Below are 24,229 nucleotides of genomic sequence, written 5' to 3' on the forward strand. Positions count from 1 at the left end.
ACATTGGGCCTCCACTCAAGTACTCCCTCAATGCAAGAATACTTTGTTCTATTAAACTGGCATTCAATGATGCTCACCTTCCCAATAAGATTGCTGAAGACAAATGGGTGCATAAGCAAATGTGGTGAAGAAAGCTAATGGTGCCTGGCTATCAAAAGATAGATATAGTGTCTGGGGTCTCTGGCTTTTTATGACATGTTTTATTCCAGCAGACATAGTTCTGCCTTTGTGAATGAGCATTATTAAAATTCTTTCCCTATCTCTCAACTCTCATTGTTTGTGTAAATAGTGTCTGGTTCCTAAGGTTTTAATCTATACAAGTCAACAATCCATGTATTTTAGTCTAAAATGCTATCCTATACATGTATACTTTCCTTTTCCCAACTGTGTTTTAAATTCTTCTAAAATGATTTATAATGTTTCCAAATAAAATGAGAAAACTGTCTCTAAAGTGGACCAGGGACATACATAAACCATAGATACTGAATGGATTTTGAGCTTACACTTAATTATAGCCCTAATCTAAGAACAATTAGTTTTTTTTTAAGTAACTTAATTGTGGTTGTTAATATGTTGTTGTAGAGTTTGATAGCTTTATTGACATATAATGGACTTATAATTAAATATTTAAAACTGGAACAGATTTACATTGGGCCAACAGCGAGATAAAATGATAAGTGCTACATGTTAACCTAACTACGTCCGTCACAATCCGCTTTACAATACTCTCTGTTTGCTAGTAAGGACATTCACATGTAAGGAGTTGAGTCAGAGAAGAAGCACCAGAGGCTTAATCCAGGTGAGGACCCTGCAAATAGATCTTGGGCTCCACTGTCATCCTTAGCTTTCTGAAAACCAAGTATTCAACATTCAAGCTCTAACTCTATTCCCTTCTTAGGATTTGGATTTTATTACTTATGATGTTATTGTTGTTAAGTGCCATCGAGTCAGTTCCTACTCATAACCACCCTCTGTACAACAGAGCAAAGCACCACCTGGTTCTGGCTCTCCTCAAAAATGTTCTTATTTTTAAGCCCATGATTTCAGCCACAGTGTCAATCCATCTTGTCGAGAGCCTGCCTCTTTTTCGCTGCCCTTCCACTTTACCAAGCATGATGTCCTTTTCCAGGGACTGGTATCTCCTGACAACATGTCCAAAGTATATGAGATGAAGTCTTGCCATTCTTGTCTGTAAGGAGCATTCTGTCTGTACTTCTTCCAAGACAGATTTGTTGGTTCTTTTGGCAGTCCATGGTACTTTAAATACTCTTCACCAGCAAAATCGTTCAAATGTATCAATTCTTCCATGGTCTTCCTTAATCAATGTCCAACTTTCACACACGTATGAGGCAATTGAAAATACCAGGTCTTGAATCAGGCTCACCTCAGTCCCCAAAGTAACACCCTTGCTTTTCAACACTGGAAAGAGATTTTGTCTAGCAGATGTATGCAATGTAATGCATCATTTGATCTCTTAACTGCTGCTTCCATGAGCCTTGATTGTAGATCCAAGCAAGATGTGAATCTTCAATAACTTCAACCTTTTCTCCATGTATATCCATGCATATTACCTACTGGTCCAGTTGTGAGGATTTTGCTCTTCTTCAAATTGAGTTGTAATCCATACTAAAGTCTGCAATCCTTGATCTTCATCAGCAAGTGCTTCAAGTCCTCCTCACTTTCAGCAAGTAAGGTTGTGGCATCTGCATATTTCAAGTTGTTAATAAATCTTCCTCCACTCCCAATGCTCTGTTCTTCTTCATATAATCCAGCTTCTCTGATGATTTGCTCCTCATAAGACAGTAAATATGATAAGAGGTTACAACTCTGATGCACACCTTTCCTGATTTTAAACCATGTAGTATTTCTTTGATCTGTTTGTACAACTACTTCTTTTTTTTTTTTCCAACTGAACAGTTTCCTTTACTTTTTTTCCCCAAAAACATTTTATTAGGGGCTCATACAACTCATATCACAATCCATACACACATCAATTGTGTAAAGTGCATTTGTACATCATTCTCAAAACATTTTCTCTCCACTTAAACCCCTGACATTAGGTCCTCATTTTCCCCCTCCCTCCCTGCTCCCCCCTCCCTCATGAGCCCTTGATAGTTTATAAATTGGTATTTTGTCATATCTTGCCCTGTCCAACGTCTCCCTTCACCCACTTTTCTGTTGTCTGTCCCCCAGGGAGGAGGTCACATATAGTTCCTTGTAATCGGTTCCCTTTCCTACCCATTCTCCCTCTACCCTCCCTGTTTCGCCACTCACACCACTGGTCCTGTAGGGCTCATTGGCCCTGGATTCCCTGTATTTTCAGTTCCTATCTGTACCAGTGTACATCCTCTGGTCTAGCCAGACTTGCAAGGTCGAATTCGAGTCATGGTAGTGGGAGCGGGGAGGAAACATTTAGGAACTAGAGGAAAGTTGTTTTTTTCATCATTGTTACATCGCACCCTGACTGGCTCATCTTCTCCCTGAGACCCCTCTGCAGTGGATCTCCAGTGACCTACTAATGGGCTTTGGGTCTCCACTCCGCACTGCCCCCATCATTCACTATGGCAAGATTTTTTGTTCTGAGGATGCCTTTTTCCCTTCGACACCTCGTGGTTGCATAGGCTGGTGTGCTTCTTCCATGTGGGCTTTGTTGCTTCTGAGCTTGATGGCCGCTTGATTACCTTCAAGCCTTTAAGAGCCCAGACGCTATACTTTTTGATAGCCATGCACCATCAGCTTTCTTCACATTTGCTTATGCACCCATTTGTCTTCAGTGATCCGTTCGACACCTCGTGGTCACACAGGCTGATATGTTGTTCCCTGTGGGCTTTGTTGCTTCTGAGCTAGATGGCCGCTTGTTTACCTTCAAGCTTTTAAGACCCCAGACGCTATATCTTTTGATAGCTGGGCACCATCAGCTTTCTTCACCACATTTGCTTATTCACCCCCTTTGTCTTCAGCGGTTGTGTCGGGAAGGTGAGCATCATAGAATGTACTTCTTGATCCATGTATGGGTTCCCTACGAGCTCAATGAAGTGTTCTGAAATTCCCATTTTCCCCAAAGCTATCCATAGTGTGTTATGATCCACACAGTTGAATGCCTTTGCATAGTCAATGAAACACAAGTAAATTTCTGATATTCTCTACTGTCAGCCATGATCCATCTGATGTCAGAAATGATATGCTTTGTTCAACATCCTCTTCTGAATCTGCCGTGCGCCTCTTTCAGCTTCCTGTCCATCTATTGCTGCAACCGTTTTTGGATGAAATGGTGGAACATTGACTAGTTCTTTTTGGTGCAGCGACTCTGTGTGTTCCTTCCATCTGCTTTTGATGCTTTCTGCATCATTCAATATTTTGCTCATAGAATCTTTCAAGATTGCAACTCAAAGTTTGAATTTTTTACTTGAGTTCTTTCCATGTAAGTTATGCTAAACATGTTCTTCCTTTTGGGTTTTCTAATTCTGGGTCTTTTCACATTTCATTATAATATTTTACTTCGTCTTTTTGAGCTGCCCTTTATTTTTTTTCTGATCAGCTCTCTGATTTCAACATTTCTTCCATTTGCCTTAGTTGCTGCACGATTAGGAGCAAATATTTAAATTAACCTACATCTCATTTCTCTAATTGTAAAATGGTGTGTTAAGTCTTCTAGGCCCTGTACCATTCATAAGATTATTGAGAAAAAAACATGATATCATGTGTGAAAACCCTCTCTGACTGTCAACTGATGAGCTACTGTGTTTATCTTGTTATCTTGTCCTAACTTGGGAGGTATCATAGCATAGTGGCTAGGAGCAGAGGCCTTGGTGAGAAAACCAGATATATTGCCATTGAGTCTGTTTTGATGGTCTTGACTCATGGTGACCCCACAGGGTTACTCTGGTGAGAGGCTTCCTAAATTTGCATTGTTTCAACATGTAAATGATGTTACTTGTAATGCAGGTGTGTAGCTTGAATCAGCCCAGCCAATTTACTCACCTTCAAGTTAGAGGATAAAAAAGGAGTTTCTTAGAAGGTGATACCAGTTAGAAGACTACCAGTCATGCAGGCTATCTTAGTGGTATCCTGTATGAAACCGGAATTCACAGAGAACATATTCTTTCATCTTGGAATTTACACTTTGAAGAATCATGTACTGATATCTTATGTTAACTCAGGTTTCAGGTTAACTAAGGAAAATAATTGCTGACCATGAGCAAGCAAACAGAACAATAAAGGTTTTTAGGCTTGGGCCTGGTTGACTAACTAGGTAGCAGGGTTTGTCTTTGAATCACTAACAGTCATAGACATAAGAGTGGACTCTCGAAGTTCTCTGGCCCTTTTAGATAACATCCACATCCAAACTGTCTGTCTTTGAGCAATGTACCGAGTTACAAAAATCTCATAGAGACTGCATAAAGTACCTTAGACTAACTTCATTTAGTAAGGGGAAGTTCTTCTGATCACATTAGTAAAATGACTTGGATTACAAAACTATGAGTCTTGGGATGATTATGATACTTCCTTATACTTTTATTTTTGTTATTTATCAGATATGTGTCCTTGGGCAGGTTACTTAACATTATTGTACCTTCTTTCTCTCATAATTTAGAAGGTAATAGCAACAGTACTTAACTTATAGGGCTGTTACAAAGATCAAATTAATTAAGCATGCATGCTGCTTAGAGTGGTGCCTGACATGTAATCACTGATCAATAATTTTCATTGTTTTATTATCATAATTATCTTTGGGATTTATTCCTCTCTTACCCCAAGGTTGGAGAACATGGTTTAGGCCTAAACCAATCAGCTTTTTTATCCCTTTGTTGATAGTGATTGGTTCAGTGATGAACACTTGACCTTAGCAGAGCCAATGCAATGCTATGAAACTTTTGCTTCCTGGGAAACTCATATTATTATTCTGGATTTAAATGTAAAAAACATAGCCCTGAAAGCTGCTATTAGCCATCTTGTATCCACTAGTCTCCCATCCATTACTCTGGAATGAAGTCAACAGAAAGGAGGCAGGGAAGAAAATGGTAAAAGAAATGGGGTCCATGGAAGTTGGACCCCAGAACCAAGTAATACCTTGTTATGTGAACCAAAACAAGCTATTCTCTCCCCCACCCTCTCCTCCCTTGTGCCCTCACTTTCTCCATAAGTCAATTAAAATTGAGTTTACTGTCATTTTCAGCTGAATGAACTCTAATGGACACACAACAGTATTATTGTACTATGATGGCTTCAGGCAAAATGTTCCCAAATTCTCCAGAACAGATTGAGTCTGGTTACTAACATAACTTCTGTCCCTAGCACACTTCTCATCCTCACACAGTGTGGTTACACAATTATGAGTATCAATCTTTTATTCATATGATGGACATTTAAAGGATGAAAACAACACTGCCCTTTTCAAATTTTTGTTGAGAGCCGGAGACTGAAGACAAGTCAGAAATTTCAAACTCATAACCTTCAAGCAGCAGCCCTAGGCTGGAATGGAAATTAGCCAGAAGCCGTCATTTCACATTTCAAAAGGTTACCATTTTGAAAGGATTCTTTAACTATTAACTCAGATGGAAAGAGGGAAGATGGATGGAGGGCCTGAAATGATAATTACTCACTTGCATTCCACAACCCAATAAACCCTATCCATGGCCAATGGGGTCAGGAGCCACTTCCTGCTTTCAAGTAGACTCTAACATTAGTAATCTGTCACAGAGAACCTCCTCAAAACATCTTTCACAAGTTGCCTATCCTAGAATTAGCAAAGGTTGGATGTACATGGTGGACTGTTTCCTGGTAATATATATAATATATAGCCATCTGTATGAGAAAATAATTAGACAAGAAATTCTTTCTGGCTTCTGGCCTACAGATCCAATTATCCTGTCTATACCGCCACTTAAGAGTTAGGAAGGAAACTTCCAATTCTACGTACTCAAAATTAACTCATTATTTCCCCTAACAAACTTTCCATTACGAAAAGATATCACTGTCCATCCAAGAGTTAAAATAAAACACCTGGTGGTGCCCTGATTTTGTAATGGATTGCATGTTAGACGGCTAGATGGACTCCTAACCAAGAGATCAGCAGCTTGAAATTACCAGCACTCCATGGGAAACGATGAGGCGTCCTACTCTCTTTAAGATTCACAGTCGTGGAAACCTCCAGGGACAGTTACATAATTTCATGTCAACTTGAAGGTATGAGCATAGGGGTGGGTTATGCTAGTTAGTTTCTTTTGTGCCAATAGGGCTCTCCTAGGAACATGTGGGTGGAATTTAGCCTGCCCATCAGGCCACAGCTTTATTGGAAGGCTACCAAGATCAATGAATCTCCAAGGCCTCTTCCTCTTTCTCCTTGAAGGCAGCCACACTCTTTCACTGCTTCACCTTCCTGTTGACAAGCCACCTGGAGTCATGCTGAAAACTGTCAGAGCCCTGGAGATGCTTCCACCACCACTGGATCCACAAGACGTTGCACTCACTGCCCTGTGATCTTCCTGCATTTTGCATCATTGCATGTGCTGAGTCTGAAGAGGGATATATCAGAGTTATGGGCTAGTATTGGACTTGATCTGGACAGGGCTGGGATGTTTCCTTAATATACAATAACTCTTTGATATAAAGCTTTTTCATACATATATACATATACGTGTGTATACATACATATACATATATATGTATATCTGGATATGGTTCTGTAGCCAACCCAGCCTAACACATCTACTCCATCAGATAGGGTCCTTACGAGTCAGAATTGACTCAATGGCAGTGATTGTTTCACTGTCTGCCCATTCTCTCTGCAATTTACACCTTGGTCTATTCCTTCCTAAATGTTCGGCTGCTCTGTTAAACTGCATTGTCTCTAGCCTTCAGACTAGCGGCTGGGCTGTTCCTGCTTCCTAGCACACTTTCCATCTCTCGAACTCAGCGGTTCTCACCTGTGAGTCGCGACCCCTTTGGTAGTTGAACGACCCTTTCACAGGGGCGCCCAATTCATAACAGTAGCAAAATGACAGTGATGAAGTAGCAATGAAAATCATGTGGTCGGGGTCACCACCACATGAGGAACTGTCTGAAAGGGTCGCGGCATGAGGAAGGTAGAGGACCACTGCTCTAACTCCTGTTTACCCTTCAGGTCTAGTGAGATTCGTAGGTTGTTTTGTTGTTGTTGTTTGGATGGTGATTTTCTTAGTCCAGAAAAGTAGTTTGGTGGTTATGTGGGAAGGTCATGGAGTCAGATATTTTAGTCTAAAAGACATGTAATACAAATTGTGAGTATACCAAGTAGAATGGTTAACTGCAGTCACTAAATACCAATAGCACTGCCTCCCATTCCGTTCACGATAGTATATATATATATATATATATATATAATTATATCATCTCTACTTGAATATAAGCAGAGTTTTCAGTATGTTTTTAATGCAGTTTTTGTGTTAAAATTAGGTGCCTTGGCAGATATTCAGGTCGGCTTATACTTGAGTATATACGGTATTTATATCTCCAGACATTGCCAAATGTTCCCTGAGGCACAAAATTGTCCTCTGTTGAGAACCGCTTCCTTAGAATAAACTCCAGGTACCTTATGATAATCTTCAAGTTCACTCCTAGGCCATTTGCTCATCCTGAGGGTCTGCCCTGGGGTCAGTTATACCAACACCACGTGATTAACAATAAGGAGACAAGATCATCCTCAAAAGACAAGCAGGGTGGCTTTATCAGAAGAGGGAATGGGTGTGAGGCTGTAAAACAACAAAGAGAAAAAGACATTTGTGGCAGTGTACCCAGCCCTTCCACTTCCTGTTTCTCTTGGTATCCCCATAACTAGCACTGTGATTGGCCAAGAGAAATGTTTCTCTAATGGCTGCCCTCAGTTCCTTCCATTCTGCAAACTCTCCACCTTCACCTATGGCTTTCTTTCTTTTTTATTTTAAATAGTTTTATTGGCAAATCGTTCACATAGCATGCCATTTAATCATTCCACAATATTAAGGGGAGTTGTGCATCATAACCATAATCAAATTCAGAAATCATTCTTCTTTCTCATAGACGTTGATGTGAGCTTCCCATTTCCCCCCAACCTCCCCTGCCACGGTCCTAGATAACTATTAATCCAGTTACTGTCACTGTGGATTTGCCTATCCTGGAACTCATATACAGAAAATGCAGCTTACGCTAATTATGAGTTAGCAGTTGGTCGATTTATAAATGTAATTCCCCATCCACCAGAAACCTGATGAATCGCAGCTCAGTTATCATGGCTCTTACTTTGTATGGAAACTCACTGTAGGTCCTAAGCTTTGACCCCTTTGTTGAGCTATGACTGGGCTTCGCTGGTGTCTGTGAACAAAGAAACAGGCACCATAAATCCTCCAGGCCTTGTCAAACCCTATCCCAGCAGGGTTGCATTTTAATCAAAGACACCTCTTTCCAGGCCTGCTGAAATCTTATGTTGCCTCTTATATCCCAGCAATGGCTGAACAATGGCTTAGCTGCACCTACAGAGAACTCAAAAACAGAGCAACCAGAACCCACCACGGGACCAGACTTCAACTGCCCCTGGAGAAGCACAGGCGCAGTAGAAGGGAATCTTTCGACAGCAGTTTCTCTTCCGGACCATTTGAAATGTGATCAAGAGAACTCAAGTACAGCCGGAGCAGCAGTTCTCGATGTCTCTTTGTTTCCAGGACTCTTTCCCTTTTATAAAACTCACTGCCATGGAGTCTATGCCGACTCACAGGGATCCCCTGTGGGTGTCTGAGACTGTAACTGTCATAGGAGTAGAAAGCCCCATCTTTCTCCAGTTGAGTAGCTTGTGGTTTTGAACTGCCAACCATACAGATCACAGCCCAGCTCATAACCACTACATCACCAGGGCTCCCGCTTTACATTGATAGACATACTATATATCAATGTTGTATAATGTTAAGAAGGGTTGGACAATCATCACCACAATCAATTTCAGAAAATTTTCTTCTTTCTCCTACTCATTATTGTGAGCTCCTATTTTCTCGCAACCTCTCCTTCCATGCCTGTAATTTGTTATTATTATTAATCATTATATTGGGGGGCTCTTACAAATTTTATATCAATCAATCATTCAGTTGTATCAAGCACACGTGTACATATGTTGCCATCAACATTTCCAAAATATTTTCTTTCTACTTGAGCCCTTGCTATCAGCTCCTCTTTTTTCTCCTCCCTTCCCCACCCTCCCACCCTCATGAATCCTTGATCAATCATATATTATTGATGTTATTTCATGCCTTATATTGTCTGTTGTCTCCTTTCACCCACATTTCTGTTATTTGTACCCCTGGGGGTAGACTATATATCCAACCTTGTGATAGGTTCCCCCTTTCTCTTCCCGCCCCCTACCCCCAACATCCTCTTACACTCATGATATCAATACTCCAACTACTGTTCCTGAGGGTTTTGTATGTCCTGAATTCCATGTGTCAAAAGCTCTTATCTGTACCAATGTGTGTACTCCAGTCTAGCCGGATTTGTAAGGTAGAACTAGCGGGGGGAGGAAGCACTCAGGAACTAGAGGAATGATGCGTGTTTCGTTGGTGCTATACTGCACCCTGGTTGTATCATCTCTTCCTTGTAACCCTTCTGTGGGGGGAGGTCCAATTGTCTACAGATGGGCTTTGGGTCTCCACTCCAACCCCCATCATTCACATCAATATAATTGTTTGTTTTGGATCTTTTGATACCTGATACCTGATCCCGTCGACACCTCATGATCACACAGGCTGGTGTGCTTCTTCCATGTGGGCTTATTTGCTTCCTGCTAGATAGCTGTTTGTTTAACTTCAAGCCTTTAAGTTCCCAGCTGCTTTGTCTTTTGATAGCTGGGCACCATCCACTTTCTTTACCACATTTTCTTATGTACCCATTTTGTCTGCAGTGATCATGTCGGGAAGGTGAATATCAAAGGATACCAGGTTATTAGAACCAAGTGTTCTTGTGTTTAGGGAGACTTTGAGTAGAGACCCAAAGTCCATCTGCTACCTTAATACTTAACATATAAATATATGTACAATGGCCTCTATCCCTTTCATTATAAATTAATATATCTATATATATACACATGCCTATAGCTATACCTGTATAAATAGCTTTTGCCTCCCACTTCTTTCCTCTATTTGCCACTAGATAATTATTAATCAAGTTACTGTCACTATAGATTTACCTATCCTGGATTTCACATACAGAAAATACAGTTTATTTTAATTGTAGGTTAGATTTTTATTTCTATGGGTATTATCATCAATATTTCCTGTATCAGGTATTATAATTGAGAAACTTTATCAATTAATTTTAAAATAATAAACATTGCTGCATATTAACATAACATATTAATATAAAAATAACTATATCCCCCCCAAATTTAGAAGAGTGATATTGTTTTAGCATTTTTGCATATCTCCTTAATGTCTGATTTAATATAACACAAATTCTTATAACTGATTTCATGTTTGACTTGCTGCAAAATATTGTTTTGTTCAGAAAATCTAGTGTAGCAAACGTGATTGGCAAAGGAAGGCATGTTTTAATAACCTTTTCAGAGCACTGTAGATAACCTTTGATAAAAACCAGTTTCCATCAAGTGGATTCCAAATCATAGTGACCCAAAGTGTGTCAAAGTAGGACTTTACATTGTATGATTCTCAATGACTGATTTTTTTGTTGCAAGTAGAGCAAAGTCTTTCTTCGATGGTGCATGCAGGTGGACTTGAACCTCAGCTGAGCACGTCTTTTCTTTGATGCCATACCCCAAATCAACTCCTTGCAATGTGAAAGCTGAGATATCAGGTATTTTTTCCATTGTTCAAATCCTGCCCTTGGGACACTTTAAAAAACTATTTCTGTGCTTGTAGCACCATGCACTGGCCATTCAAAAAATATTGATTCACTGATGTCCCAAATGATTGGCACATTTTGTTACAAAATTACAAAACCCCACATTTGCTCAAGGGAGATGGTACACATTTTCCAAAATTGTAACTTTCACCTGACACCTTGGATTTTTTATGGGCAAGAAATATTGCTGCTTGATTGCCGTGAAGGTCCAGACTTATTTGGCTCATTTTTGAGAAAATATCTCCCAAATGCCCGAGTTTGGAAAGCCATAATTTGCCTGTCAGTCTTTTTTTTTTTTCAAGTAAATACAGTGTTTCATAAAAATTAAAAAAGGTTGCCGCTTCAGCTCAAACTCCTTGTGGGTGTTCCTTTCCCAGACACCACCCTGTCCTATATATGGTTTGTGATATAAGTGCTTTGTATGCACACCCTCTTTAATTACCCAGAGGATACACACTTGCATGAAAAACTCAAGATGTCATAAAATTAATACTTTCTTAGTGCTTTACCAGGGATATATTAAGTGAAACTGGCTTGCCACCCCCGTGAGTATGTGAGGGTAAGGAATAAAATGATTTCAGGCACAGTTTTATTCCACTGACTGCATTTGTGCTAAGGGGCTAGCAGCTTTACACACACACACACACACACAGCTTTTGGATCATCCGTGCATATACCAGCATAGTGCCAAAGATGAATAGCATCGTATTATTACTGTGAAAATCATTTTGACATAGCAGAACCTTTGAAAGGACTTCAGACATTCCAACCCCCATGGCAGGGATTGACAGCATACTTTGAAGATACTGAGCAATAGAATCAGAATTGAGAAAGTAGGTTGTCAGATAGAAAAGGCTTGGGTTTGAATCTTTGCTCTGCCACTTAATTTGTCATTCGGTACTGTGATGTCAGTTCCAGCTCAAAGCAACCCTATGCACAATAGAATACTACCTGGTGCTGTGCCATCCTTGAAATCAAGGATATGTTTAAATTCACTTAATAATAATACGAAAGCTTCACTGCCATGGAGTCTCCATTCTGACTCACAGTGACCCGATAGGACAGGGTAGAACTGCCCCTGTGGGTTTCCAAGATGATAACGCTTTACAGGGGTAAAAAGCCTCTTCTTTGAACCGTGGAGCCACTAGTGGTTTCCCACTCAGAAGCACTATGCCCACAGGACTCCTCTTTGAGGAGCTTTGAGATTGGGGGGCAGGTGCTCTTCATTTCTCATCACTAAGATGGGCAGAGCAGCCCTGGTGGCACAAGCACTAAACACGTGGCTGAGTACTGAAGATTGGTGGTTCAAACCCGCCAACTGGTTGGGAGGAAGACCTGGTAAGCTGCTCCCATAAAAATGACAGTCTAGAAAACACTATGGGGCACTTCTACTCTGCAATACACAAGGTGGCCATGAATGGGTCCACGCAATTGAGTGCCTTTGTCCAACCAATAAAACACAAGTCAACATCATGCTGGTATTCTCAGCGTCCATTGTGAGCACCACAATGAATTATGGATGAACGGGGATTCCAGAATCCTTCATTGTGCTCCTGTGAAACTTGTACATGGATCAAGAGGCAGTTGTGCAAACGGAACCAGGGCATACCGCATGGTTTAAAATCAGGAAAGGTGTGCATCAGGGCCGTGTCCTCTCACTGTCCTTGTTCAATCTGCATGCCAATCACATCATGAGAGGAGTGGATTATATGAAGAAGAGTGTGGCATCAGGACTGGAGGAAGGCTTAGGAACAACCTGAGGAGATGACACACCTTGCTTGCTGAAAGTGAGGAGGACTTGAAGCACTTGCTGATGAAGATCAAGGACCGCAGCCTACAGGATGGATTATGACTTACTGTGAAGAAGACCCGCATCCTCACAACTGGACCCATAGGTAGCACCATGATAAATGGAGAAAAGGTTGACGTGGTCAAGGATTTTGTCTTACTTGCATCCACATTCAATGCTCACAGCAGCAGCAGATCAAAAGACGCATTGTATTGGGTGAATCTGCTGCACAAGACCTCGTTAGAGTATTGAAAAGCATGATGGAATGAGCTATCAAGCTACAAAAAGGCATGGAGAAATTTTAAATGCACATTGATAAGTGAAAGGAATCACTCTGAAATGCTACATACTTATTATATTATGGAAAAGACAAAACTATAGAGACAGCAAAAATCACAATCGTTTTCAGGATTTCAGGGTGAGGCGGAAGGGAGCAGGATGCATAGGGAGAATACAGTGAGGTTTTAGAGCCGTGAAACTATCCTATATGATCTTGTCATGATATCACATATATCCCCTGATATTTTGCATTGTCAGAACTCATAGGTTTTGTACTGCCTATTAAATTTTCTGCAAACCTAAAACTGCTCCAAAAAAATAAAATCTGTTAACTCATAAATAAAAATCCATTCTTAGCCCATGGGCCATTTGAAAATAAGCAGCATATCAGATTTGGGCCATAGAGTGTCATTTTCCAACCCCTAAGATATAGTCATATAGTAATCTATATACCAATGATTCTTTAATGTAGAATCTCAGAGATAAAGCATGCCAGACATATATCCTGTTTATTGAGGAGTGTCAACTCAGTGCAGTATAAATACACAATAGTTTCATTTTGGCTTCCAATGTTATTATACCAAACCATTATTTGCTTACTGATAATTTGGGAAGATTTCCTAACTTCCCACTCACCTTTGGTTGCTAAGCCTTCCAGTTGTGTTTAAAACTTCCAACTGCGTACCTTAACCAATGCTCTGTCTTTTCTTTTAGATTCTAGCTCCTCCGTTACATTGTGGCAGAACGCAGTTAGAAAAAAAAGCCAACATGTCACTTCATTTAATGAGAATGCAAATCTTTTCTGTTCCCTATTCCTGCTTCTCGCACTAGCACTGATTGTCAGTGCTCTTCGTGTGGCAGGCATCTGCATATTTACTCTCTGGTGCAGATACGAACATAGTTTATCGAAGGGCCACTGGGCCTTCTCGGTGGCTCAGAGGGTTTTTGCACTTTACTATTAACCTAAAGATTGATGACTTGGATCCACCCAGCAGCACTGCAGAAAAAAGGTCTAATGATCTGCTTTCCTGAAGATTATAACCAGTCAAAAACAAACAAAACAAACAAAAAGATTGTAACGAAGAAAGGCGTACAGGTCAGTTCTATCTGTTACACAGGAGGTCACCAGGGATTGGAATCAAGTCAACAGCAATGGGTTTGGGTGGGGCCTTTGCACTGCACACTTCCCTGATAGGGAACATCTATCCCTGGTTCAGATTTGTCCATCTCCCTGGATTGCCATCATGAAAACGCATTGCCTCCTAACACTGGTGACTACAGATGGCTTGTATAAGTACCATGTCAACGTTTATAAAAGGCTCTCCTTCCTTTGGATGGACACAACTCTGGAACAAGGTGTCTGGTTTGGTGAGTGACGCACAGGCTGATGGTCAGCCCTGCCTTACTCTAGGGCCAGACAACAGTGTAGAGTGACAGCTAGGCAAACAGCATGCCGCTCTGGGTTTTTTTGCCTAAGGAGCTGTTTTTCCTCAACCATCTTTTAGCAGATCCATTCAATTCACCGATTGTGCCATGGAAAACAGGCTTCCCTGTTGCCATTCTCTCTCTTGCTGGGGTTGGCAGAAAAGCAGTTGAACTGCCCGACCCAGAAATAAAATGCCAGTCTCTCTTCCAGAAATTTTCAATCTTCCTCATGAATGACTCTTCTGGGAAGCACGAGTAACGAATCTACTAAGGAGTTAGAGATCCTGGAAGGAGCCGGAGGAGGGGAGACTGAACGGGCACAAGAGCACTAAGTTGTCTAGGCAGGAAGCCAGTGGTGATTGTCTAGAATGAATGATTCAAGAACCCAGGATCAGCAAGGATGTCAAGAAATAGGAACCCTCATCCATTGCTATTGAAATTGTAAAATGGTGCAGCCAGTGTGGAAAACCATTTGGCAGTTTCTAAAACCTTCACTAGAGAATTACCATATAACCCTATAATTCCACTCCTAGGTATATCCTCAAAAGAATTGAAAGTTAAGAACTCAAGCCGATACTTGTAGACCACTATTCACAGTAGCCTAAATATGGTGGCAATCCAAGTGTCCACCCAGAGATGTATCCCTAAACAAAGTGTGATATAGCCCTACAATGGACTATTATTCAGCCATAAAGAGAAATAAGGTTTTGATACCTGCTGTGGCACAGATTAATCTTGAAATACGATGCAGAGTGAAATTATTCACAAAAGTATAAATATTATATGATCCTGCTTGTATGGAATATCTTTTATAGGCAAGTGTATCATTTATTAGTTTTATCAGGAATTTACCTGTTAAACTGGTAGTAAATTTACCAGTTTATTCATATTATCAGGAATGTGGAAGGAGGAGTTATTGTATAGGGACACAGATTCTGTTCAAGGTGATAAAAACATTAGAATCAATGGTGATGGTTGAACATCATGATGAATGCTATTAAAGCCACTGAATTTCTACATGGCTGAAAGCGCCAAATGTTTGTGATGTATATTTTACCATAATAAAAAATTCAATATATTATTTAGAAGTATGAAGGAACTACAAGGGAACTAAAACAGATACAGCTGAAAGTATTTGCCAATTTTATTTCCCCATTTCACAACGAAGGAGACTAAGGCTCCCAGAATAAGTGGCTTCCAGGGTCTCACAGCCAGTAAATGGCAGGATTCCGATAAGAATCTCAGACTACCTGATCCCAAAGTCCCTGCTGTTAGATAGTATTCGTTGAGGTCTCTCAAAAATTATTGAATGCCCATTTGTGTCTAAGGCTTGTCTTTTAACAAGCCATGGAGGAGAGAGAAAACAACCTGTGAGTTTTATAGGCTTTTCTTTAACCTCAGAAAAACGGGTTTCATTGGAAAACCCTGGTGCAGCACTTGCTAAGTGCTGACCTAAATGTTGGCAGTTCAAACCCACCAGCTTCAGCAGGGAAAAAAGATACAGTAGTCTGCTTCTGTAAAAATTAAAACCGTGGAAACTTCCATGCTGTTCTATACCCAAACCAAACTCACTGTCATCAAGTCGATGCCCACACAGAGCAATGCTATAGGACAGAAGAGAATTGTTCGCTGAGTTTCTGAGACTGTAACTCTTTACAGGAGTGGAAAGCCCCATCTTTCTCCCGCCGAGGATCTGGTGGTTTTGAACTGCTGACCTTGTGATTAGCAGCCCAATGTGTAACCATTATGCCATCAGGGATCCTGCTCTGTTCTATAGGGCCAATATGTGTATTTTTTCAGTGAAAGGAATTCTAAATTAAGATTATAAATTATATGTAACACTGATCAATGGCAATAAATTTACAACAGCTGGGCTATCTCCTCTAATGAACAGAAACCATTTGCACCTCTAAAACATTCATATGCATCTTTCCAATTTTCTACCAAGTAATATCTATTTGGCAACTGGACCTATAGCTATACGAGCAAAGTCAAAGAAAATTACGTTCCCTAGAGATAATCAGATGGTCCTGAGGTAAGCTTCTTAGACATTGCTCTTTGAAAAGATTAAGAGGACACAATCCCCTTTCTGATTGATTTCTTTGTTTTATTTTATCCTGAGGCACCCTGGTAAGTGTTCAGCTGCAAACTGCAATATCAGACGTTGGACCCCACCAGCCTTTCTGCAGGAGAAAAATGTGGCAGTCTTACTTCCATGAAGATTCTGCCCTTGGAACCCTGTGGGCAGTTCTGCTCTATCCTACCGGGTCACTACAGCTCAGAATCAACTTGGTGACCATGGATTTTTTTCCCCCTGACATACACTAATAATTTATTCGAATAACTCACACTGATCCCTCAAAGTTGGAAATAGGGTTATTTGCCTCTACTCTAATCCAGTAGTAACATTTCAAGTGGTGAAATAAATAGCATTTTCAGAGCACCTACCTCCTAAGATGGGTGGAATCCTAGAACCAGAAAGTAATGGCATGGGCCTGAGAGAGAAAAAATAGGTCTTTCCACCAAAAACAACAAATGTCAAAATATTTAACAACTAGTAGGACACAAGACCAGCCAGTCAGGATGGATGCCATCTCATGGAAGCTGGGGCATGTGGCCACTGCTGTGCCAGTTCTAACCCTTGACTTGACAGGTCCTGATAGGCTTGGGATATCCCAGAAAAATCTAGGGTAGCTGCAGTGGTGTGTGTGTGTGTGTGTTGGTGCGGTGGTATTTGCCAACATATAGAGAAGTACTTTCGCATTTTGGTCACCAGTCTGGCTACATGGTCCTGTTCTGGCTGAATGTTAGTCATAGTCCCACCCTAACCTCTACCACAGAACTCATCCTGGCCAGCCCCACAAAAAAATCATGCCCCCAACTATGGTCACTCATTCCCATCTTTCCGTAAGACTACCACCCACCCCTTTCTCTTTTCTGACTCATGGGCCTTAGAGGTTTGGAGAAAGGTAAAAGAACAAGGAGACAATCAGAAACATGGAAGACAGTGAGCATTCGGCTGTCCTCTGCATCTTTATCCAAGGCAATTAGCAGGAGGACTGGAAGGACAGGAAAAACTACTTGGCAGTGTTTCTGAGCTCTAGGGATATAGCTGTCTTCCAAACAGACAAGAATCTTTGCCCTCATAGAGTTTATATTCTGGGGAGGGAAAATGGGAAACATAGTGAAAGCATGTAGCACATGGAACTTGGCACCTGGAAAATGCTCAACGAGTGTTACGTGTTACGTCCTCTCAACCCTGTCCTCAACCACATCTTTGTAGCTTCCCCCAAAGCTTCTGAACACATAAATAAAGCTGGGACCCCATCTGGCTGAAAAGTGTCAACCATCTGGGGATTAGAAAATATGGGGGAGCGTCTAATGACTGACTAATTTTTTTTCCTCACTTGTTCAGCCAGATGTTTGGTGTTATCCAGGCCCATATGGAGTAGGAATAGCAGGGTTTTTTAAAATTAAAAAAAAACCTCTTTTCCATAATTTTGGTTCCCATTTCTAAAATCCTCAGAGGGCTTTCTTTTCTTAGTAGATAACTGTTTCATGAGTCAAAAGAATGATTGTTGGCTAATACGGAGCAATTCAGGAATCAAATCTGCAAATATTTGAAATTTGGATGTAAAGGGCCTTTTAGGCCCTTCTCCTGGGCTCAAAACTAGTAATCCATGGACTAAAATGGATTACCAGGTGACCCAGTACTTTTAAAAAGTTGAATTTGTTGTTAGCATTTTTTTTAATCAAAAGATTTTATATAAGACATGGATATCTGGCTTTTATTTACTTGGGATAATGCATCATATTTGGTGCACATCTCCACGGGGTAAAAATCAACTCAAGCAATTGCTGACCTTTAGAGAGGGCTTGTGCTCACGATGACTATGTCACGGTCCTCCGTGTTCCTCCTTGTCCCCACACTGACACAAGTTTCAGTTGCCATTCATCTCCTTATTTTTATTCCCTGCCCCTCCCTCCCCCACCCCACAGAACTGAACTGAGGTGACTTTGAAATTCGTGTTCCCACTTTGTGTCATTGGCTTAGTCCTTGTGGACCATTGGGCTTGTTACCCCTTCATGCTATCTGAAGCCCTCGGTTTAGAATTGGATAAGCTGAGATCTGAAGGAGGAAAATGACATGCACAGTCCACATAACATAGCAGAAATGTGATTACTATCCAGGGTCCCTTGCTACTAGGCCGGTGGATTTTTCTACTACCTAAATACACTGCTTTCATTGTGTCTAGGAGTTCAAGAGGTTTTCCTAATGAAAGAATCACATCCTGAATATGTTCTCATTCAAATTCACAGGCTTCCATTGAAAACACACAGCAGGTTGGGGCCCTCCTTTATGAATGCCTTGCATGCCTTCCAATTAGTGAGTCAGGCCTTTCTTTGGGTTTCTCAATGTGGGTGTCTCTACATAGGTCGATTTCCCCCCCCATTCCAAGCATGTCCTTTGCTGCCTCTGAGTTTATGCCTGTCTGGTGGCTCCTGTGCCCCTGCAGACTCTGCACCAATATGCTGAGTGGTTGAGATCTGGGCCTTTGTCATGGAAAATCCCATGGGTCTCAACATTCTCACAAGCTAATGTTTGTACCAGTAACTAGTAGTCACTGGAGCCTGAATTCATGTTCTCTAGCAAATGCGCAGGGGATTACTATGGCCTCGCCCAAGTACTGCGGGGTTCAAATCCCAGCTCTACCACGTTTAAATGTGTGCCCTTGGGCAACTTATAAGACTCTAGGCCTCCATTTCTTTACCTGTACAGTGAGGATATTAATGGTACCTGCAGAATAATGGTACCTCCACCGAGGGGAGAGGAGCAATTCTGAGACAGGTGAAGGGTAACTTACTGGGGGATTTGATGAGTGCTTTAAACTGTGGAAGAGAAAGTGGATGATATGAAATGTAAACCCCACCTAATTTACAATTAAAATAAATAATAATGATATCTACATCATTGAGCTCCTTAGAAGATGAAAAGCTTTTTTTTAAAAAAGAAATTCTTAAAATCGGTCCACCACATTGGTTACTTATAAATGACAATCTTGTGGGTTATTGAAATGAAAACTGGAAACATCCTTTTCCTCACTTCAGGGATTTGAGCTTCCTTAACACTCCTAAATATACTTAGGCACGTTATAAAAACTCAATAAATGTTGACTCGCCCATCATAATTACTTGGGAAACTTTCTTTAAAATTCACAGTCCAGGCACCCGCTCCAGATTTATGACAGCAAAGAATCTAGGTGTGGGAACTGATCATCTTTTTTTTTAAGCTTCTTGTGTTATTCCAATGATTAGACAAGTTTAAGAACTAGCAACGCAGTCTTCTTATATTTGAATATCTCCAGTGAGTTAGAACTCATCAGTCTCCTAAAGCGCCTCAGTCCACAGTGTACAGTTATTTCTGTTGAGGTAATACCTGGTTTTCTCTACCCCCTTGGGGCCAAAAGAACATTTCCAATCTCTCTTCCATGTGACAGCCTTTCAGATATTTGTTGACAGCTGTCATGTTCCTCCTGAGCATGCTCTTCTTTTTGGCCAAAATAGCCATATTCTCTTATTACTCTTAAAAAGTATGGATGAGCCAATGCATTTCACTACTCAGATGAACCTTAACACCATGCTGAAGAATGTCAGTCAGTCACAAAAGGAGACCAGTAGGATGGCCCCATCTACATGAAATAAGCAAATATAAAGATACCAAAGAATATTATTAATTATCAGAGGTGAAAGGGAGAAGGAAAGAGGGAATTTGGGGGGCGGGGGGAGTGGGGAGTCATTGAGTTTATGTTAATGATAGTGGAATAATTGGGGACAGGACAGTGCTAATGGTTGTACTACATGAATGTAATCATGTAATCAAGTTTAAAAGAAGATGGGAGAATTACCTTTTCTAATTTGATCTATAAGAAAATTGAGCTACAATATTCCCTAGTCATCCCTTGATTCTTAAAGGAGCAGAAAATGAGGGTGTTGAGGCTTTAGGATAAACAGGAGATCCTCAATGGAGATGGCTATATGTACATCTTTATTCCAGCAGGGTATGAGGTTCCTGCAAATTCTTTGATGTAGGTAGCACATGAAGAAGAATCCTGACTTCACATTTCAGCCAGGTATTGATGATATTGGCGTACACATAGCTAAACATTCAGTGACTGTGCTAAGATTTGAGCATCTTGCTGTGTTTAACATGCTGCCATGGCTCCTCCAGACTTCTATATAGGTAACAAAAAAATTGCTATGCCAAATTTTAGAGAGACAAACAAATTTTCTCTAAAGAATTAGATTGATCCAATTCCTGCTTGATTCACTTTCTCACTTTTCCCACTTTAGCTCAGAATGCCTGGGTGGAGTTCCAGTTCCGTGTACAAATTGTAGGTGTGAATCATGATGTTGGAAATGAGACCAACCATCAATGGGAAATTCTGAACAAGGCTCTGGAATTTTAGGCCCCACTAATTCTCTGATCGATTTTTTGTTTCCACATAGAGCATTACAGGGGAAGCCAAAATCACTGTTTAATTGTGCATTTCCAGGTTTGGACACAAGAGGCAGAAGAATTGGAAATAACTGGAACATGGTATATATCTGTGCCATTTTCGCTTGGGAGACACTTTAGGTGTCCATGTCCTTCCTAGAACCATGGATGCATTAAAACAGCCACCAAACCACAGCTTTAAAAGGAATAGTTGGATTCCTTGTTATCAACAGAGAAAAGGAAATTGTGGAATTTCTCTTAGGTGATTAAATGACCTCACCATCCCTGATCACAAATGACCACAAGTATTGCAATTTTTGTCAAGGTTGAGAAAATGATTGTCATAAAATTTCTGTTAGTATACTGGTTATGGTATGGGTTTGGGATAGTACTAATTCTAGACGACCGATTCGAAACTAATTCACCTCCCAAATTAGTTAACTGAGGGTTTGAAAGGGTAAATGTCCTAGCCAACGTCATCCAGCCAGTTTACTGCATTATCTGCACCTTCTGACTTCATGCACAGTGGTCTTTGCTGCAGCTAAAGTCATTTGTTCATACTCGGGTTTCCCACCAGTTGCAAATTTGCAATGGCTACAACATCAATTGTAGTAGTGCTACAGTCAGGACAGCAGTTGTTCAGGGTGTCAGAGCATGGGAAGAGGGCCAGAGAATGATGCAATAGTACACTAGCAAGTGATGTCATAGCATGATTTCCTAAGTGATTTGCATAAATGCAAGTTCCCAAGAAACCCTGACAAACACCAGCCAGTGGGAATGCAGGCATGAAAAACCAATGGCAAGCAGGAGAGAGGAGGGAAAGGAAGCCCAGATCCCCTTGCCCAGCATTCTAACAAGCGTCTTCGGTTCCTTAGAAATCTGAGAAAACTCCCTATTATGTCTCTAACCTAGTGACTTCCCTCAGGCTCTCAGGCTACAAAGAGCTTTGATTTTCGTCTTTATTATTCTGTTTACTCCCACTCTTGGTGTAGTGAAAGCAAGTTTGGTAGTGAGACAGGCTCTCCAAGGACTTGACATTCTAAAACTGGTCTGTCTGTCTTCTTCATTTTCATTTGGAATACATCCGTGAATTTTGTGAATTTAGAAGGTATTTAGAAGCTTCAGTTATGGGAATATCAATCTTATGGAAATCTATGTGTTAAATTTTGAAATCATGCAGGAAAGAAGACAAGTGGATATATCAAATACCAACACTTGGGCTTTGTTTTGATGTAAAATAGTGAAAGATGTATTAATAAGGAAGTTTTCTTAACATATGTGTGTGAGGAGGAGGGGAATCTGATATGTCACCCTGGGACTGGTTGGCAATGGAAGTTCATGAAAATATCTAGTTAGACCAAACTCAGAAGAAACAGACAAGACTACATTGACAAATAAATTCAATTTAAGCAAAGCTAAGACCCCACCACAATCCAGAGATCAAAGCAGTTCACCATCTGCCTAGGGATTTTTGGATGTTAAGATTTGCGATTTTAAGACCTTCTCAATTGCAGACGCTGCCTAGAGTGCCAAGAAATATCATTCTCATGAAGCTCAGCTGAAAACCAATCAACAAAACCCAACCCCTTCATCCCACACAGTATCAGTCTTGCAGGGCACAGTATCTGGACACCTGCATATTCTTAACAATAATCTAGACTCTCCGTCATTCCCCATCACTGCCTCCATCTCTGCAAACATCCACCAGACTATCAGAAACAAAATTATTTGAACCTTTTGAGAGGAATTGTAAATACCTTCTAGGCAGCAGGTCCGCCACAGCCCAGAATGGGTCATTACTTCTTCATTCTTCCTGCTGGTTTCATTGTCACTTGTAGATTTAGTCCTGCACACACCTCTGGAATATAACCAGTAGTCCGTGCCCACCGCAATGGTCATTAAACTAAAAGCTGCAAAAGCTCCCACAGTAGTGATCAACATCTGGATACCTCTGTCACACATCCTCATAATTCTTCATGGTACCCTGGACAGCTGGGAGTTGGAGGAGGAGGGTTGATGCCACAGGGTGGAGGAGAGGGGAAAAAAATCACTCTGCAGCTGAGTAACCTAGGGCAGGCTCTGCCAACAATTCAGGTCTCCTTTTGTCAGCATCCACGGGGACTTTGGGAGAGCTGGGGTTTCCTGTCTGGAGCTCTCTCCAGTTCCCTGGGTCTCCTATGGCCCTGGGAAGGGTGCCGATTCCAGGGGGTTGGTCCACATCACTGCTGCCTTCTGAGAGTCCCTGGGTTCCTTTCATTCCTCAAGAGCGCGGTAAGGCTGAGGGTCTGTGCAAGGCATAGCTCCGGTATTTGGTGCTGCCGGGTTGGCTCGAGATGCGCCTGGCTCTTCGCAGCCCCGGGAGACTCCAGGCAAAGAAATCCAGAGAGGTCTGTGTGTGTGCGTGCGTGCGTGCGTGTGTGTGTGTGTGTGCGAGCGCGTGTGCTGGGGGTGAGGGCGGATGGCAAAAAATAGCACTGCGGGGAGGCGAGCCGCTGAGAAGAGTGTTCACCGCTTCCCCAGCCTCCCAGGAAAGCTCTCCGCCTGCTCCTGACACCCCCGCTTAAACCGGGGAAAAGACAAGAGTCCTGGGGAGGGGGTCGGGTGGTTCCTCCAGAGGGCAAAGGTCTGCGGTGCTGAAAGGACAGCTCCCCGCCTGTTGCCCCGCCTCCGCCTCCCGAATGCCCGAGCTTTAAGGTCCGTGGTGCTGAAGGGACAGCTCCTCTCCAGCTGCGGCACCCTCTCCTTTCTAGAGGATGGCCTGGAGACCTGGGGTGGGGAAGATAGCGTTCACCCACGTCGCTTCCCAGGCGAGCCAGCCGGCTCGGCTCTGCCCAGTCAAGCCCACGCTCCGCGCAAAGTTTCGGGAGCCCTGGGCAATCGGAGCCCCTGCTCCTTGGTGCTGCAGCAGCAGCACGCCCCTGCCCCTCCGCTTGGGAAGGGTTAAAGAAAGGGGACAGGGAAGAAGCCAGACGCGCACTGTGGCGCTCTCTCAGCTCCCACCCAACACGACTTCTCTCCCTACCAATGAGCCAGGCAAGTTTGCCTTTTGCTGCGGGCGCCTCTGGAGCCCACGGGGGAGAGAGAAGATCCAAAAGACTGAGTCTCCTTAAAGGCGCCGACGGATCCTAGAGATGGCTCCATGGCTCACTTGAGCAGGCAAAAGGTGTTGTCACCGGCACATCTGTGCATAGCCTGTCTCAATTTGGTTCCCCCGAAAACAAACCAATATGTCTACCCTCCTTTCCCTGGAGCCTCTGGTTTACACCGGAGACAACGTGCTCAGATCAGACCCGGAACTGTTCATGTACAAACGATCCTTTATTCTTAAAAGACCCAAGGTGCTAAATGTATAGAGGCTCTTTTGCACATCTTGTAGGGATCTG

General features: G+C 41.8%; 1 protein-coding gene across 1 annotated transcript in view; it reads right to left on the reverse strand.

Annotated features, from left to right (window-relative positions):
• Positions 1-23,367, reverse strand: part of CACNG3 (calcium voltage-gated channel auxiliary subunit gamma 3) — a 152,753-nt gene extending 129,386 nt beyond the window's left edge. Inside the window, exon 1 of the mRNA XM_004705714.2 lies at positions 22,604-23,367. Within this exon, the coding sequence (XP_004705771.1) occupies positions 22,604-22,814 (211 nt within the window). The 5' untranslated portion in view covers positions 22,815-23,367. The remainder of the gene's footprint in view (positions 1-22,603) is intronic.
• Positions 23,368-24,229: the final 862 nt, after the last annotated feature.

Source organism: Echinops telfairi, unplaced genomic scaffold (assembly GCF_000313985.2).
Source record: "Echinops telfairi isolate 266 unplaced genomic scaffold, ASM31398v2 ScPeMD7_5;HRSCAF=22, whole genome shotgun sequence".
In the NCBI taxonomy this organism is placed as follows: Eukaryota; Metazoa; Chordata; class Mammalia; order Afrosoricida; family Tenrecidae; genus Echinops; species Echinops telfairi.